The 16,685-nt window shown below is 58.1% G+C and overlaps 1 protein-coding gene across 3 annotated transcripts; it reads right to left on the bottom strand.

The window, feature by feature from the left end:
* Positions 1-119: 119 nt before the first annotated feature.
* On the bottom strand, positions 120-16,479 carry phkg2 (phosphorylase kinase, gamma 2 (testis)). 3 transcript variants are annotated; one of them, XM_088638088.1, is made up of 11 exons: positions 15,474-16,479; positions 15,110-15,349; positions 13,569-13,670; positions 12,996-13,171; positions 12,096-12,150; positions 11,474-11,539; positions 11,222-11,385; positions 10,870-10,960; positions 9,559-9,712; positions 2,562-2,687; positions 120-2,365 (listed from the first exon to the last, which is right to left on the bottom strand). In XM_088638088.1, exons 3-11 carry the CDS (start codon positions 13,661-13,663, stop codon positions 2,108-2,110), a joined length of 1,185 nt encoding a protein of 394 aa, XP_088494214.1. In that variant the 5' UTR covers positions 13,664-13,670; positions 15,110-15,349; positions 15,474-16,479; the 3' UTR covers positions 120-2,107. The 3 variants fall into 3 exon arrangements, with proteins under 3 accessions (XP_088494214.1, XP_088494213.1, XP_088494212.1); XM_088638087.1 differs by having other exon boundaries at positions 15,110-15,599; positions 16,132-16,479; XM_088638086.1 differs by having other exon boundaries at positions 15,110-16,479.
* Positions 16,480-16,685: the final 206 nt, after the last annotated feature.

Genomic DNA, 16,685 nt, shown 5'->3' with positions numbered 1-16,685 from the left:
GTCTGTATGAACCCCTCTCTCTCAGTGCAGTGTTAATGTACTGGAGTGTCCAGTCAGTCAGTGTGTCTGTATTAACCCCTCTCTCGAAAAGAAAGACATGAAAATGCCAGAATCACAGGTTTGTAAACCACAAGTTAATCTATATTTCTCACCAGCTTGTTTATGAATGTTTTAAACATCAAGTACAGTACATAGGATGCAGTGGTGTATACAGTACTCAACAGGAAAGCGCCGCACCGCCCTTCTCTGTGCATGACATGACCTGCCCTGTAGCAGTCAGTCCCCCCGCCCTCAGAGTTCAAGAGTGAAAGCTGTGTCCCTCTCTTACTGCGGACAGGGTCGGCCCCGATGTCCTGTGCACAAAGTCAGTCCTTTCCACAGTGGTGTGTGGACGGGAGCCCCGCTCGGAGACAGCTGTCCCTGCGAGAGGAGGGATCAGGGGTGTAGGGGGCAGTGTGATGGGGTACAACTGAAGTCACAGCCACCACACCCCCAGGACTCCACTTCCCAAACTCTGGAAGCCCACCCATCCCCCCACAGCCTGCGGATAACATGTATGCAGGCCTGCGGCTCTTCCACACTGACCCATCCATTCAAGTCAGAGAGCCGTGTCAGAGGCTTGCGACGCAGCGCAGCCCGAGGGGGGTTCAGACTTTCAGGTGTCCCACCACGTGCTCCCCGAGGGCTCGGCCGACCCCCCCGAAACCCTCAGCAGAGCAGGACGTCTGGAAGAGGGCTGCGCCAGCTCAATCTAGACCTCTTGGGACCAGCGTCGCGCACGGGTCTGGAGCTGCTGGTGCCTCAAGCACACTGACAGAGGCTGCTGGCCTGGCGCCCCCGGGGAGAGTCCACTGCAGCCAGTTCTTCCCCAGAGTCAACAGGCTGAGAGGCCCCGAAGTTCTCACCCGACAGAAATTTGAAGAAACGGCTGCATGAGACTCACGGATCACTTTTAGCCGTTAGCAACCCAACCCACTTATGGTTCTGCGAGAGCCATCCTGTCCTCCGAGCTGCTCAGCACTTCCATAAGCGTCTCTGGTCTTGGGCCTGCTGTGTAAGCTCGAGACGCTGGGAGACGGTCGCCCACGAAGTGCGAAACGAACTGCCCTCCAGGTCCTCCAGGTCCGGAAATGCAGCCAGAACACAGTACTGGCAGGAACTGCAATGGTCCCGGGGCCACTGAATTTGTGTCGCGTTTGGACTTGGAATAATTAAGGATCGGGAACAAAACATTTAAAAATAAATTAAAAATTACAGACGGTCCCTCGGACAGGGCCCCGAGTTCTGGTCCTCACCCCTGCTGGTTTTCATCGCAGCCGAGCCCTCGACTGAAAAAAGGAACCTTAACTGAACCAGTCCGTCACTGGGCTGGAACCACGTGCGAGTTTATTCTTCTACTCAGAGGCTGGAGACTGGTAAGTCACCCAGGAGTTAAAAGGTATCTCAGTGCAGTGTCTGACTCCTACGTGGAACTGAAGACAAAAGAGTTTAAATTAAACCTAAATCTATGGAGTCTGTTCCCTAACTGAATGATATAACTAACGGGGCGCTCAGGTGGGACAAGGACCAGCAGGCGGGCTTCGGGGTCCCCAGGACTGGCCGCTGCAGGCAAGAGCGATGTGATAACCAGTGGTCTCCGGCTGGTGGTCTCCGGCTCGAGGGAAGGAAGCTGTGGCTCCACACTGGCGCTCGCCTACGGGGGTGAAAGGGGTGGGGTGGGACGCCAGTGTCCAGGCAGGGGTGGGACGCCCCGGAGGGGGACCTCCACTCACACGACAGACGCCGCACCAGAACGCCATCTGGGAATGCTTCCCCTTAAAAAGTTCCTGGAGATCGATGTCCGTTCCCGATCTCCCCTTCAGCCAGCGGCGCAGGGACGGGGATTGGATCGCGACAAGTCCAGACCAACCGAAGCCCCCCCCCCCTCCCCAACCCACCCCCCCCGTGGGGATGTCGGCACAGGAACACGACGACGACGACAGACATGCGGGGCGCTCGGCCCACCACGGCAGGCGCGGAGGCGGGGCCCCTCAGACTCGGGATGGGAGGAGCGGAAGGGAGAGACGGCGCTCCCTCTCCTCCCCCGGTCTCCCCCGCACGGCCCCGCTCAGTCCCCCTCGGCCTCCTCCAGGCTGGCCAGCTCCAGCAGCACGGTCTTGGGCGAGTTCTGGAAGAGCGCGGCCCGGTTCTGCTGCTCGCCTTTCTTCACCCAGTGGCCATAGATCCGGAAGGCACAGGCGTCAATCAGCTTCCTCACCCCCCGCACGGAGTAGGGGTCACGGGTCAGCACATCGCGGGTCAGCGGCCGGGCACGACGATACCGAGAGTACACCCGGATTCCTGCCAGGACGGTCAGGATGAGCACCTTAGAGAGAGAGAGAGAGAGGGGTTCATACAGACACACTGACTGACTGGACACTCCAGTACATTAACACTGCACTGAGAGAGAGGGGTTCATACAGACACACTGACTGGACACTCCAGTACATTAACACTGCACTGAGAGAGAGGGGTTCATACAGACACACTGACTGACTGGACACCGTGGTTTATGCTCTCACCCTGAACTTCCTGTAGGGGCAGAACTGCCGGACCTCCTCGGGCTCGTAGAGACGGAAGAAGGGGTGGGCGAGGGCCTGTTCGGCCGTGAGGCGCAGCGAGGGGTCCACTACCAGCAGGCGACAGATCTGAAGTGGGACACGGGGCAGGAACGTGTCAGCGCATCAGTCTGCACCAGCGCCCGCCTGCTGATCTGTCAGGCGCTGGTGCTGGGGCGTCCAGCTCCCCAGAAAGAGATGCAGTTCAACTCCGGGGCAGAGGGCATGCAGCTCTCGCCAGGGGTGCGGGCTCAGGAATGGCTTGCCATGACTAGAGAGGCCCTGACCTCTGACCTTTCACCCCTGGAGGGGTATTCACTGGTCAGAGGATGGGTGTCCCCACCTTACAGGAGAAGAGCACTCTGGTCCAATACTGGAGGGCCCTGCGAGGCCCTGTGCCCAGCACAATCACTACAACACACTGCATCATGGGATAGACTGGCCTGTAGTGCGCACTGGGGTGTGGTACAGTGACAGTGAGCACTGGGGTGTGGGACAGTGAGCACTGGGGGTGTGGTACAGTGACAGTGAGCACTGGGGGTGTGGTACAGTGACAGTGAGCACTGGGGGTGTGGGACAGTGACAGTGAGCACTGGGGGTGTGGGACAGTGAGCACTGGGGTGTGGGACAGTGACAGTGAGCACTGGGGTGTGGGACAGTGACAGTGAGCACTGGGGGTGTGGGACAGTGACAGTGAGCACTGGGACAGTGACAGTGAGCACTGGGGGTGTGGGACAGTGAGCACTGGGGGTGTGGGACAGTGAGCACTGGGGGTGTGGGACAGTGAGCACTGGGGTGTGGGACAGTGACAGTGAGCACTGGGGTGTGGGACAGTGACAGTGAGCACTGGGGTGTGGGACAGTGACAGTGAGCACTGGGGGTGTGGGACAGTGACAGTGAGCACTGGGGGTGTGGGACAGTGACAGTGAGCACTGGGGTGTGGGACAGTGACAGTGAGCACTGGGGGTGTGGGACAGTGAGCACTGGGGTGTGGGACAGTGAGCACTGGGGTGTGGGACAGTGAGCACTGGGGGTGTGGTACAGTGAGCACTGGGGTGTGGTACAGTGACAGTGGGCACTGGGGGTGTGGGACAGTGAGCACTGGGGGTGTGGGACAGTGAGCACTGGGGTGTGGGACAGTGACAGTGAGCACTGGGGGTGTGGGACAGTGAGCACTGGGGTGTGGGACAGTGACAGTGAGCACTGGGGTGTGGGACAGTGACAGTGAGCACTGGGGGTGTGGTACAGTGAGCACTGGGGTGTGGGACAGTGACAGTGAGCACTGGGGGTGTGGTACAGTGACAGTGAGCACTGGGGGTGTGGTACAGTGACAGTGAGCACTGGGGGTGTGGTACAGTGAGCACTGGGGGTGTGGGACAGTGACAGTGAGCACTGGGGGTGTGGTACAGTGACAGTGAGCACTGGGGGTGTGGTACAGTGAGCACTGGGGGTGTGGGACAGTGAGCACTGGGGTGTGGGACAGTGACAGTGAGCACTGGGGTGTGGGACAGTGACAGTGAGCACTGGGGGTGTGGGACAGTGAGCACTGGGGTGTGGGACAGTGACAGTGAGCACTGGGGTGTGGGACAGTGACAGTGAGCACTGGGGGTGTGGTACAGTGAGCACTGGGGGTGTGGGACAGTGACAGTGAGCACTGGGGGTGTGGGACAGTGAGCACTGGGGTGTGGGACAGTGACAGTGAGCACTGGGGTGTGGGACAGTGACAGTGAGCACTGGGGGTGTGGTACAGTGACAGTGAGCACTGGGGGTGTGGTACAGTGACAGTGAGCACTGGGGGTGTGGGACAGTGAGCACTGGGGTGTGGGACAGTGAGCACTGGGGTGTGGTACAGTGACAGTGAGCACTGGGGTGTGGGACAGTGACAGTGAGCACTGGGGTGTGGGACAGTGACAGTGAGCACTGGGGGTGTGGTACAGTGAGCACTGGGGGTGTGGGACAGTGACAGTGAGCACTGGGGGTGTGGGACAGTGACAGTGAGCACTGGGGTGTGGGACAGTGACAGTGAGCACTGGGGGTGTGGTACAGTGAGCACTGGGGTGTGGTACAGTGACAGTGAGCACTGGGGGTGTGGTACAGTGAGCACTGGGGTGTGGGACAGTGACAGTGAGCACTGGGGGTGTGGTACAGTGACAGTGAGCACTGGGGGTGTGGTACAGTGACAGTGAGCACTGGGGGTGTGGTACAGTGAGCACTGGGGGTGTGGTACAGTGACAGTGAGCACTGGGGGTGTGGTACAGTGAGCACTGGGGGTGTGGGACAGTGACAGTGAGCACTGGGGGTGTGGGACAGTGACAGTGAGCACTGGGGTGTGGGACAGTGACAGTGAGCACTGGGGTGTGGGACAGTGACAGTGAGCACTGGGGTGTGGGACAGTGACAGTGAGCACTGGGGGTGTGGGACAGTGACAGTGAGCACTGGGGGTGTGGGACAGTGACAGTGAGCACTGGGGGTGTGGGACAGTGACAGTGAGCACTGGGGGTGTGGGACAGTGACAGTGAGCACTGGGGGTGTGGTACAGTGACAGTGAGCACTGGGGTGTGGGACAGTGACAGTGAGCACTGGGGGTGTGGGACAGTGACAGTGAGCACTGGGGGTGTGGGACAGTGACAGTGAGCACTGGGGGTGTGGGACAGTGACAGTGTGCACTGGGGGTGTGGTACAGTGACAGTGAGCACTGGGGGTGTGGGACAGTGACAGTGTGCACTGGGGGTGTGGGACAGTGACAGTGAGCACTGGGGTGTGGGACAGTGACAGTGAGCACTGGGGTGTGGTACAGTGAGCACTGGGGTGTGGTACAGTGACAGTGAGCACTGGGGTGTGGGACAGTGACAGTGAGCACTGGGGGTGTGGTACAGTAAGCACTGGGGTGTGGGACAGTGACAGTGAGCACTGGGGTGTGGGACAGTGACAGTGAGCACTGGGGTGTGGGACAGTGACAGTGAGCACTGGGGTGTGGGACAGTGACAGTGAGCACTGGGGGTGTGGGACAGTGACAGTGAGCACTGGGGGTGTGGGACAGTGACAGTGTGCACTGGGGGTGTGGGACAGTGACAGTGAGCACTGGGGTGTGGGACAGTGACAGTGAGCACTGGGGGTGTGGGACAGTGAGCACTGGGGGTGTGGTACAGTGAGCACTGGGGTGTGGGACAGTGACAGTGAGCACTGGGGGTGTGGGACAGTGACAGTGAGCACTGGGGGTGTGGTACAGTGACAGTGTGCACTGGGGGTGTGGTACAGTGAGCACTGGGGGTGTGGGACAGTGAGCACTGGGGGTGTGGGACAGTGAGCACTGGGGTGTGGGACAGTGAGCACTGGGGTGTGGGACAGTGACAGTGAGCACTGGGGGTGTGGGACAGTGACAGTGAGCACTGGGGGTGTGGGACAGTGACAGTGAGCACTGGGGGTGTGGGACAGTGACAGTGAGCACTGGGGGTGTGGGACAGTGACAGTGAGCACTGGGGTGTGGGACAGTGACAGTGAGCACTGGGGGTGTGGGACAGTGAGCACTGGGGTGTGGGACAGTGACAGTGAGCACTGGGGGTGTGGTACAGTGACAGTGTGCACTGGGGGTGTGGGACAGTGACAGTGAGCACTGGGGTGTGGGACAGTGACAGTGAGCACTGGGGTGTGGTACAGTAAGCACTGGGGTGTGGGACAGTGAGCACTGGGGTGTGGGACAGTGACAGTGAGCACTGGGGGTGTGGGACAGTGACAGTGAGCACTGGGGGTGTGGGACAGTGACAGTGAGCACTGGGGGTGTGGGACAGTGACAGTGAGCACTGGGGTGTGGGACAGTGACAGTGAGCACTGGGGTGTGGGACAGTGACAGTGAGCACTGGGGGTGTGGGACAGTGACAGTGAGCACTGGGGGTGTGGGACAGTGACAGTGAGCACTGGGGGTGTGGGACAGTGAGCACTGGGGTGTGGGACAGTGAGCACTGGGGTGTGGGACAGTGACAGTGAGCACTGGGGTGTGGGACAGTGACAGTGAGCACTGGGGTGTGGGACAGTGACAGTGAGCACTGGGGGTGTGGGACAGTGACAGTGAGCACTGGGACAGTGACAGTGAGCACTGGGGGTGTGGGACAGTGAGCACTGGGGTGTGGGACAGTGACAGTGAGCACTGGGGTGTGGGACAGTGACAGTGAGCACTGGGGGTGTGGGACAGTGACAGTGAGCACTGGGGGTGTGGGACAGTGACAGTGAGCACTGGGGTGTGGTACAGTGAGCACTGGGGTGTGGGACAGTGACAGTGAGCACTGGGGTGTGGGACAGTGACAGTGAGCACTGGGGGTGTGGGACAGTGACAGTGAGCACTGGGGGTGTGGGACAGTGACAGTGAGCACTGGGGTGTGGGACAGTGAGCACTGGGGTGTGGGACAGTGAGCACTGGGGGTGTGGTACAGTGACAGTGGGCACTGGGGGTGTGGGACAGTGAGCACTGGGGGTGTGGGACAGTGAGCACGGGGGTGTGGGACAGTGACAGTGAGCACTGTGGGTGTGGGACAGTGAAAGTGAGCACTGGGGGTGTGGGACAGTGACAGTGAGCACTGGGGGTGTGGTACAGTGACAGTGTGCACTGGGGGTGTGGGACAGTGACAGTGAGCACTGGGGGTGTGGGACAGTGACAGTGAGCACTGGGGGTGTGGGACAGTGACAGTGAGCACTGGGGGTGTGGGACAGTGACAGTGAGCACTGGGGTGTGGGACAGTGACAGTGAGCACTGGGGGTGTGGGACAGTGAGCACTGGGGGTGTGGGACAGTGACAGTGAGCACTGGGGGTGTGGGACAGTGAGCACTGGGGGTGTGGGACAGTGACAGTGAGCACTGGGGGTGTGGTACAGTGACAGTGTGCACTGGGGGTGTGGGACAGTGACAGTGAGCACTGGGGTGTGGTACAGTGAGCACTGGGGTGTGGGACAGTGACAGTGAGCACTGGGGGTGTGGGACAGTGACAGTGAGCACTGGGGGTGTGGGACAGTAAGCACTGGGGTGTGGGACAGTGACAGTGAGCACTGGGGTGTGGGACAGTGACAGTGAGCACTGGGGGTGTGGTACAGTGAGCACTGGGGTGTGGGACAGTGACAGTGAGCACTGGGGTGTGGGACAGTGACAGTGAGCACTGGGGTGTGGGACAGTGACAGTGAGCACTGGGGTGTGGGACAGTGACAGTGAGCACTGGGGGTGTGGGACAGTGACAGTGAGCACTGGGGGTGTGGGACAGTGACAGTGAGCACTGGGGGTGTGGGACAGTGACAGTGAGCACTGGGGGTGTGGGACAGTGACAGTGAGCACTGGGGTGTGGGACAGTGACAGTGAGCACTGGGGGTGTGGTACAGTGAGCACTGGGGGTGTGGGACAGTGACAGTGAGCACTGGGGTGTGGGACAGTGACAGTGAGCACTGGGGTGTGGGACAGTGACAGTGAGCACTGGGGGTGTGGGACAGTGACAGTGAGCACTGGGGGTGTGGGACAGTGAGCACTGGGGTGTGGTACAGTGACAGTGAGCACTGGGGTGTGGGACAGTGACAGTGAGCACTGGGGTGTGGGACAGTGACAGTGAGCACTGGGGGTGTGGTACAGTGAGCACTGGGGGTGTGGGACAGTGACAGTGAGCACTGGGGTGTGGGACAGTGACAGTGAGCACTGGGGGTGTGGGACAGTGACAGTGAGCACTGGGGGTGTGGGACAGTGAGCACTGGGGTGTGGGACAGTGACAGTGAGCACTGGGGGTGTGGGACAGTGACAGTGAGCACTGGGGTGTGGGACAGTGACAGTGAGCACTGGGGGTGTGGGACAGTGACAGTGAGCACTGGGGGTGTGGGACAGTGACAGTGAGCACTGGGGTGTGGGACAGTGACAGTGAGCACTGGGGGTGTGGGACAGTGACAGTGAGCACTGGGGGTGTGGGACAGTGACAGTGAGCACTGGGGGTGTGGGACAGTGACAGTGAGCACTGGGGTGTGGGACAGTGACAGTGAGCACTGGGGTGTGGGACAGTGACAGTGAGCACTGGGGGTGTGGGACAGTGACAGTGAGCACTGGGGTGTGGGACAGTGACAGTGAGCACTGGGGGTGTGGTACAGTGAGCACTGGGGGTGTGGGACAGTGACAGTGAGCACTGGGGGTGTGGGACAGTGACAGTGAGCACTGGGGTGTGGGACAGTGACAGTGAGCACTGGGGGTGTGGGACAGTGACAGTGAGCACTGGGGGTGTGGGACAGTGACAGTGAGCACTGGGGGTGTGGGACAGTGACAGTGAGCACTGGGGGTGTGGTACAGTGAGCACTGGGGGTGTGGGACAGTGACAGTGAGCACTGGGGGTGTGGGACAGTGACAGTGAGCACTGGGGGTGTGGGACAGTGAGCACTGGGGTGTGGGACAGTGACAGTGAGCACTGGGGGTGTGGGACAGTGACAGTGAGCACTGGGGGTGTGGGACAGTGACAGTGAGCACTGGGGTGTGGGACAGTGACAGTGAGCACTGGGGGTGTGGTACAGTGAGCACTGGGGGTGTGGGACAGTGACAGTGAGCACTGGGGTGTGGGACAGTGACAGTGAGCACTGGGGGTGTGGGACAGTGAGCACTGGGGTGTGGGACAGTGACAGTGAGCACTGGGGGTGTGGGACAGTGACAGTGAGCACTGGGGGTGTGGGACAGTGACAGTGAGCACTGGGGGTGTGGGACAGTGACAGTGAGCACTGGGGGTGTGGGACAGTGACAGTGAGCACTGGGGTGTGGGACAGTGACAGTGAGCACTGGGGGTGTGGGACAGTAACAGTGAGCACTGGGGGTGTGGGACAGTGAGCACTGGGGGTGTGGGACAGTGACAGTGAGCACTGGGGTGTGGGACAGTGACAGTGAGCACTGGGGGTGTGGGACAGTGACAGTGAGCACTGGGGGTGTGGGACAGTGAGCACTGGGGTGCAGTCACACTCACCAGGTCCTTGACGGTGTCCGAGCGGTCGTCCCACTCCGGGGAGCTGAACTGGTACTTCCCCTCCATGATCATCCTGAGCATCAGCATCTGCTTCCGGTGCCAGAAGGGCGGCGAGCCGGCCAGGAGGGTGAATATGATCACCCCACACGCCCAGCTGCACAGGGCAAGAGAGAGAGAGAGTCAGACACCCCACACGCCCAGCTGCACAGGGCAAGAGAGAGAGAGAGAGAGTCAGACACCCCACACGCCCAGCTGCACAGGGCAAGAGAGAGAGAGAGAGAGAGAGAGTCAGACACCCCACACGCCCAGCTGCACAGGGCAAGAGAGAGAGAGAGAGAGAGAGAGTCAGACACCCCACACGCCCAGCTGCACAGGGCAAGAGAGAGAGAGAGTCAGACACCCCACACGCCCAGCTGCACAGGGCAAGAGAGAGAGAGAGTCAGACACCCCACACGCCCAGCTGCACAGGGCAAGAGAGAGAGAGAGAGTCAGACACCCCACACGCCCAGCTGCACAGGGCAAGAGAGAGAGAGAGAGAGAGTCAGACACCCCACACGCCCAGCTGCACAGGGCAAGAGAGAGAGAGAGAGAGAGTCAGACACCCCACACGCCCAGCTGCACAGGGCAAGAGAGAGAGAGAGAGAGAGTCAGACACCCCACACGCCCAGCTGCACAGGGCGAGAGAGAGAGAGAGAGAGAGTCAGACACCCCACACGCCCAGCTGCACAGGGCAAGAGAGAGAGAGAGAGAGTCAGACACCCCACACGCCCAGCTGCACAGGGCGAGAGAGAGAGAGAGAGAGTCAGACACCCCACACGCCCAGCTGCACAGGGCAAGAGAGAGAGAGAGAGAGAGTCAGACACCCCACACGCCCAGCTGCACAGGGCAAGAGAGAGAGAGAGAGTCAGACACCCCACACGCCCAGAGAGTCAGACACCCCACACGCCCAGCTGCACAGGGCAAGAGAGAGAGAGAGAGTCAGACACCCCACACGCCCAGCTGCACAGGGCAAGAGAGAGAGAGAGAGAGTCAGACACCCCACTGCTGGAGAGATGCACCACACACACACACCCTGAGCTCAGACTGGCACACAAACACACACACTACAAACACACTGAGCTCAGGCCGGCACACACACACACACACACACACACACAATGAGCTCAGACCGGCGCGCGCGCACACACACACACTACACGCACACACATACACAGAGCTCAGACTGGCGCATGCATGCGCGCGCACACACACACACACACACACACACACACACACACACACACACTGAGCTCTGTGGTGACAGTGACTCACAGGTCCACTTCCTTGCTGTATCCTGGGTGAGTCTCATCCATGGAGCACTTCAGTATCTCAGGAGCCAGATACCCAGGGGTCCCACACAGCTCTGAGTGGGATGACACAAATAGTGAGAGGCCTGTTGTAAACCCCCTTCTCCCCTCCAGTCTCACGCCTCGGTATCTCTCTGAGCCTGTCTAGACAGCCAGGTCTGTCTATGTCCAGTTTCTACGTCCAGGCAGTGGTCACTGAGCCTGTCCTCTCTGGACAGCCAGGTCTGCCTGTGTCCAGTTTCTGTTGTCAGTGCCCAAGTATGACAGTCCTGCTCCAGCCCCCCTCTCTCTCCCACCCTCCAGCCCCCCTCTCTCACCTCTCAGCCTCTCTTCTGGGCCCAGCTGACAGGAGAAGCCGAAGTCAGAAAGCTTGATGTTTCCATTGTCGTCTAGCAGGATGTTCTCGGGCTTTAGATCCCTGTGGATGATGTTGAGGGAGTGGAGGTACTGGACAGCCTGCAGCAGAGCCCGCATCATACTCCTGGACAGAGAGAGGGGTCAGAGCGGTCAGCACCGGACACTTTAGCGCAGCATCACCACGAGACTCACCCACCACCCGACACACTCACCTGGTCTCCTTCTCACTCAGCGTGACCTTCTCTGTCAAGTAATCGAACAGCTCACCTCTCCTCATTCTGAAACGTCAGAGAGAGAGGTTCATACAGACACACTGACTGACTGGACACTCCAGTACATTAACACTGCACTGAGAGAGAGGGGTTCATACAGACACACTGACTGGACACTCCAGTACATTAACACTGCACTGAGAGAGAGGGGTTCATACAGACACACTGACTGACTGGACACTCCAGTACATTAACACTGCACTGAGAGAGAGGGGTTCATACAGACACACTGACTGACTGGACACTCCAGTACATTAACACTGCACTGAGAGCGAGGGGTTCATACAGACACACTGACTGGACACTCCAGTACATTAGCACTGCACTGAGAGAGAGGGGTTCATACAGACACACTGACTGGACACTACAGTACATTAACACTGCACTGAGAGAGAGGGGTTCATACAGACACACTGACTGACTGGACACTCCAGTACATTAACACTGCACTGAGAGAGAGGGGTTCATACAGACACACTGACTGGACACTACAGTACATTAACACTGCACTGAGAGAGACAAGGTCAACTTTTCAATCATTGAGAGCAAAAGTAATACTCACAGATCAAACACCAGGAATATAAATGTGGACGATTCATAGGAATCAATGAGGGTAACTGAGGAAAGAGAAAAGAAAATCAGTCCCACATCTGGGACATGTCATTGATGTCTGCGGAGAAAGAGAGACTCACTGATGGAGGAGAGTGGAGAGAGGGACAGACTCACTGACGGAGGGGTGTCCACAGAGAGAGAGAGACTCTCTGACAGAGGGGTGTCTAGAGAGACAGAGACAGAGAGGTGTCCACAGAGAGAGAGACAGACTCACTGATGGAGGGGTGTCCAGAGAGACAGAGACAGAGAGGTGTCCACAGAGAGAGAGAGACAGACTCACTGATGGAGGAGAATGGAGAGAGGGACAGACTCACTGACAGAGGGGTGTCCAGAGAGACAGACAGACTCACTGATGGAGGAGAGTCGAGAGAGTGACAGACTCACTGACAGAGGGGTGTACGAAGAGACAGAGACCGAGAGGTGTCCAGAGAGAGAGAGACAGACTCACTGATGGAGGAGAGTCGAGAGAGTGACAGACTCACTGACAGAGGGGTGTACGAAGAGACAGAGACAGAGAGGTGTCCAGAGAGAGAGAGACAGACTCACTGATGGAGGAGTGTCCAGAGAGACAGAGACAGAGAGGTGTCCACAGAGAGAGAGAGACAGACTCACTGATGGAGGAGAGTCGAGAGAGTGACAGACTCACTGACAGAGGGGTGTACGAAGAGACAGAGACAGAGAGGTGTCCAGAGAGAGAGAGACAGACTCACTGATGGAGGAGTGTCCAGAGAGACAGAGACAGAGAGGTGTCCACAGAGAGAGAGAGACAGACTCACTGATGGAGGAGAATGGAGAGAGGGACAGACTCACTGACAGAGGGGTGTCCAGAGAGACAGACAGACAGACTCACTGATGGAGGGGTGTCCGCTCACAGTCTTGAGGATCTGTATCTCCTTCAGGGTGGAGCTCTTCACCTCCTGCAGCTGCTGCTCTGTCATCCTCTCAGCCGTGATCTCAATGATCTTCACCGCAAACTCCTGGCCGGACTGCCTGTGCACACACCGCCGCACCACGCTGCTCACGCCCCTGGAGACAGGGAGAGAGAGCTCCAGCACTCCGGCTCACACTGTAACCAGAATCCCAGAACTACTCCAGCTCACAGCCCAGTCAGGCCAGTCCAGCCTGGAGAGTCTCACACTGCTCTGTCAGTGTCAGTGGAGTCTGATTAAAATCTCAGTTCATCACTGATCAAGATCACAGTCCAGTCAGTCCAGTCCAGCCTGGAGAGTCTCACACTGCTCTGTCAGTGTCAGTGGAGTCTGATTAAAATCTCAGTTCATCACTGATCAAGATCACAGTCCAGTCAGTCCAGTCCAGCCTGGAGAGTCTCACACTGCTCTGTCGGTGTCAGTGGAGTCTGATTATAATCTCAGTTCACACCGAATCCAGCCCACAGTAAAGTCAGTCCTGTACTGTGACTCACCTGCCAATCACCTCTTTCGGATCATACTTCTGATAGAATTCTTTGGCTCCTGCCCAGTCAGGGAGCTCATCTCCCAGCTGCAGATCGCGGGTCATGTTGGGTCTTAAGAGAGAAAGACAGAGAGTCAGACCTGGCTGTCCAGAGAGGACATTATAATTAAAAGCTCAGTGACCACAGCCTGGACATAGAAACTTGACACAGACAGACCTGGCTGTCCAGAGAGGACAGGCTCAGTGACCACAGTCTGGACACAGAAACTGGACACAGGCAGACCTGGCTGTCCAGAGAGGACAGGCTCAGTGACCACAGTCTGGACACAGAAACTGGACACAGGCCAACCTGATTGCCCAGAGTGGACAGATTGAGCTCTCACTGCGAGCAGGGAACCCTCCACAAGGTCAGCCCGTTCTCGTGGACACACAGTGACTGCTCAGAAACTGGACCTGGTGGACACGGTGATCAGCTGCACTTTCTGCTGCGCTGTGAGACATACTCTGGGATTAAGACCAGCATTCTTCCCAAACATAACACATAGAGTCCCAGAATTCCCACAGCTCCCAGTGCTGCTGGGAGGGGGACTCAGCAGGGAGCCTGTCTGGTCGTCTCACTGGTGTACATGTCTCTGAAACTCGTGGCAGATGCGACTGTGCTGGCAGCACCGTCCAGCCGCCTGTCGCACCGCGGAGGCTCGCCGAGCTCTGGACAGAGGGACAGCGGTATGAGACCCCAGCTGCGCCCCTCCCCGACGGGTCCATCCCCCCTGCCCCCCTGACCCCTGACCCCGCAGCAGGGAAATCCCAAAACCTGACGTGACCTTCCTCACTTCCACCATTGGCCTGGCCAGCGACCGGGAGGGGCAAAGGGGCATCTAGTACCACAGGCGTGCTGGGTGGGGCAGGAGGGGCATCCAGTACCACAGGCGTGCTGGGTGGGGCAGGAGGGGGTATCTAGCACCACAGGGGTGCTGGGTGGGGCAGGAGGGGCATCTAGCACCCCAGGCGTGCTGGGTGGGGCAGGAGGGGCATCTAGCACCCCAGGCGTGCTGGGTGGGGCAGAGGGGCATCTAGCACCCCAGGCGTGCTGGGTGGGGCAAGGGGGGGAATCTCGTACCACAGGCGTGCTGGGTGGGGCAGGGGGGACTGTTCAGGAACTAGCAATGAACCGATGGACTGCAGCAGCTGCAGTGCTGTGGGTCGGCAGCTCTGCCCGACCGAGGTCAAGGTGAACACGAAAACCCCCCCCCCGTTCCCGTGACCCTGTCCTGCGTGTAAGTCAAAAGGAGAAGCCGGGGAGGGCGTGGACGTTGCGGGTGGAACGTGTATTCACTAGTATTGTCTGTAAATATCACGTCGCCACCTCTCCAGTATCTCTCTCCCTGTCCACTCCACGACACCGCACTTGAACCCACGGCTACGGCTACGGCCCCCTCCCCCGAGCTACACGCGTGTTCTTGCGTAATAGCGGCGCGCGCGCGCGCACAGCAGCCTACAAGTTTTAATCCTCTGCCCCTCTGCCCCTCCCCCGGGAAACCAGGTACTGACCAGTGTCTGTTCCTCGGGTCGTCACGTAGGACACGGCGGCGGCTGTAAGTGGAGCCTCGGCGAGCGTCCGGCGCTCAGGTCATCGTCCTCACAGCACGGGCAGGACTCGCTGCGGGCGTGAGGGACGCGTCCGAGCCGGGAGAGAGCGGCCCAGCTGCGAGATCCTGGCCCCCGGCGTCTCTTCTAGACCCGGGCGGGGAGCTGTGTGACCTCGGTCTGCACAGTGGTTACTCCGAGTCCCTGCAAATTCAGCGGCAGAGCGTCGGAGGGAGGGAATCGTACCTATGTGCAGCAGATCGAGCCGTATCCAGACTAATGCATTTAATCCAGAGCCGAAACTCGTCACTGCGGTCTCTGCAAATACCTGTACTTGCAGCTCGTCCGGGTTTGTTGTTGCTCCCAGCGGTAAAATGATCTGGTTACGACCTGTCACGGCTGATTGAAACACCTTCCCACCAATCGGGTTGCAGCAAAGCCTCGTCAAGGCGGTCTGCCAATGAAAACCCACCAATCTCTCTCTTCGTCACCAGGCTGTAACCAATCAAATCTCTCCACTCACTCCCTAGACCACGCCCGATCCTAACATTACGAAATTCTGAAGCCGTCTTGGCGCCATGTTGGTAGGGGACGAAAAAAAGGTCTTTCCACGCCCTGTGTGTGTTTTAGGGGTTATGTAATACAGATGTCGGAGCAGACGGAGAAAATAGGAGCGGGGCGAATATGTGTGGAGTTTACAACCCCCTCTCTCCTTAATTCAGTAAGATTTATTTTATAGCTGAGGCCTTTACGACTTTCTAGAAAATGGGAAGAGGACGATGACTCAATAATGGAGACTAACGAAAGAACATTGGCGCCCCCTGCCTTGTCAATTAGAATTAATATTTAAACAATCCCAGTTTCTTTCCAGCCGCCTCTGGGATAATCCTGGGGAGTCAACTATCACCAACAACACCGCCGCAGTCTAAAACACCCTGCACTGATGATTTTGAAAATGAATCATGGGATGAATAGGTTCCTCTCACCTGGGACCTGTCTTCTCTTTTTAAACAAAGCACTGAACGCTGTTCTCTTCTAGGTAGCACTTTGTCAGCATGCTGGGGCTCTGGTTTGTAATTGAACATAGAAAATGGTCATTCAAGGGCTACAATATGACTCTTAAACACCCAAAGCTTGCAAAGGTGAACAAAGACTGATGATGATGTTCACTGCAATGACCTTGTGTCTATAATATGGTATCTTGTTTATATACCACGATCATCCATGATTGAAAACTGAGGTATTGTAAGTTCAAGCAGAATCAAAACTAATCTTGAAAGTACAAAGTGTAAAACATGCTATCTGAAAAAGAGATAAACCTCCTATCTGCTGTGAATACATTTAAACTCATAATCATTAAACATGACTGATATGCTGTGCTGTACGGGTTTTCTGTATACTTCACATACCCCCCTGTACACAGATCAGGGGCAGCAGAGAGAAACTGCTGAACCAGGAGGATTAAGAGGGACTGTCTAGCCCAGAGTAGAGTTTAGTCAAGACACTGGGGTCAACACCCCTACTTTTAGTGACTTACCAG

Source organism: Lepisosteus platostomus, chromosome 6 (assembly GCF_059453375.1).
Source record: "Lepisosteus platostomus isolate fLepPlt1 chromosome 6, fLepPlt1.hap1, whole genome shotgun sequence".
NCBI lineage: Eukaryota > Metazoa > Chordata > Actinopteri > Semionotiformes > Lepisosteidae > Lepisosteus > Lepisosteus platostomus.
The sequence above is the reverse complement of the archived record's forward strand: the minus strand, read 5'-3'. Positions and strand labels throughout refer to the sequence as shown.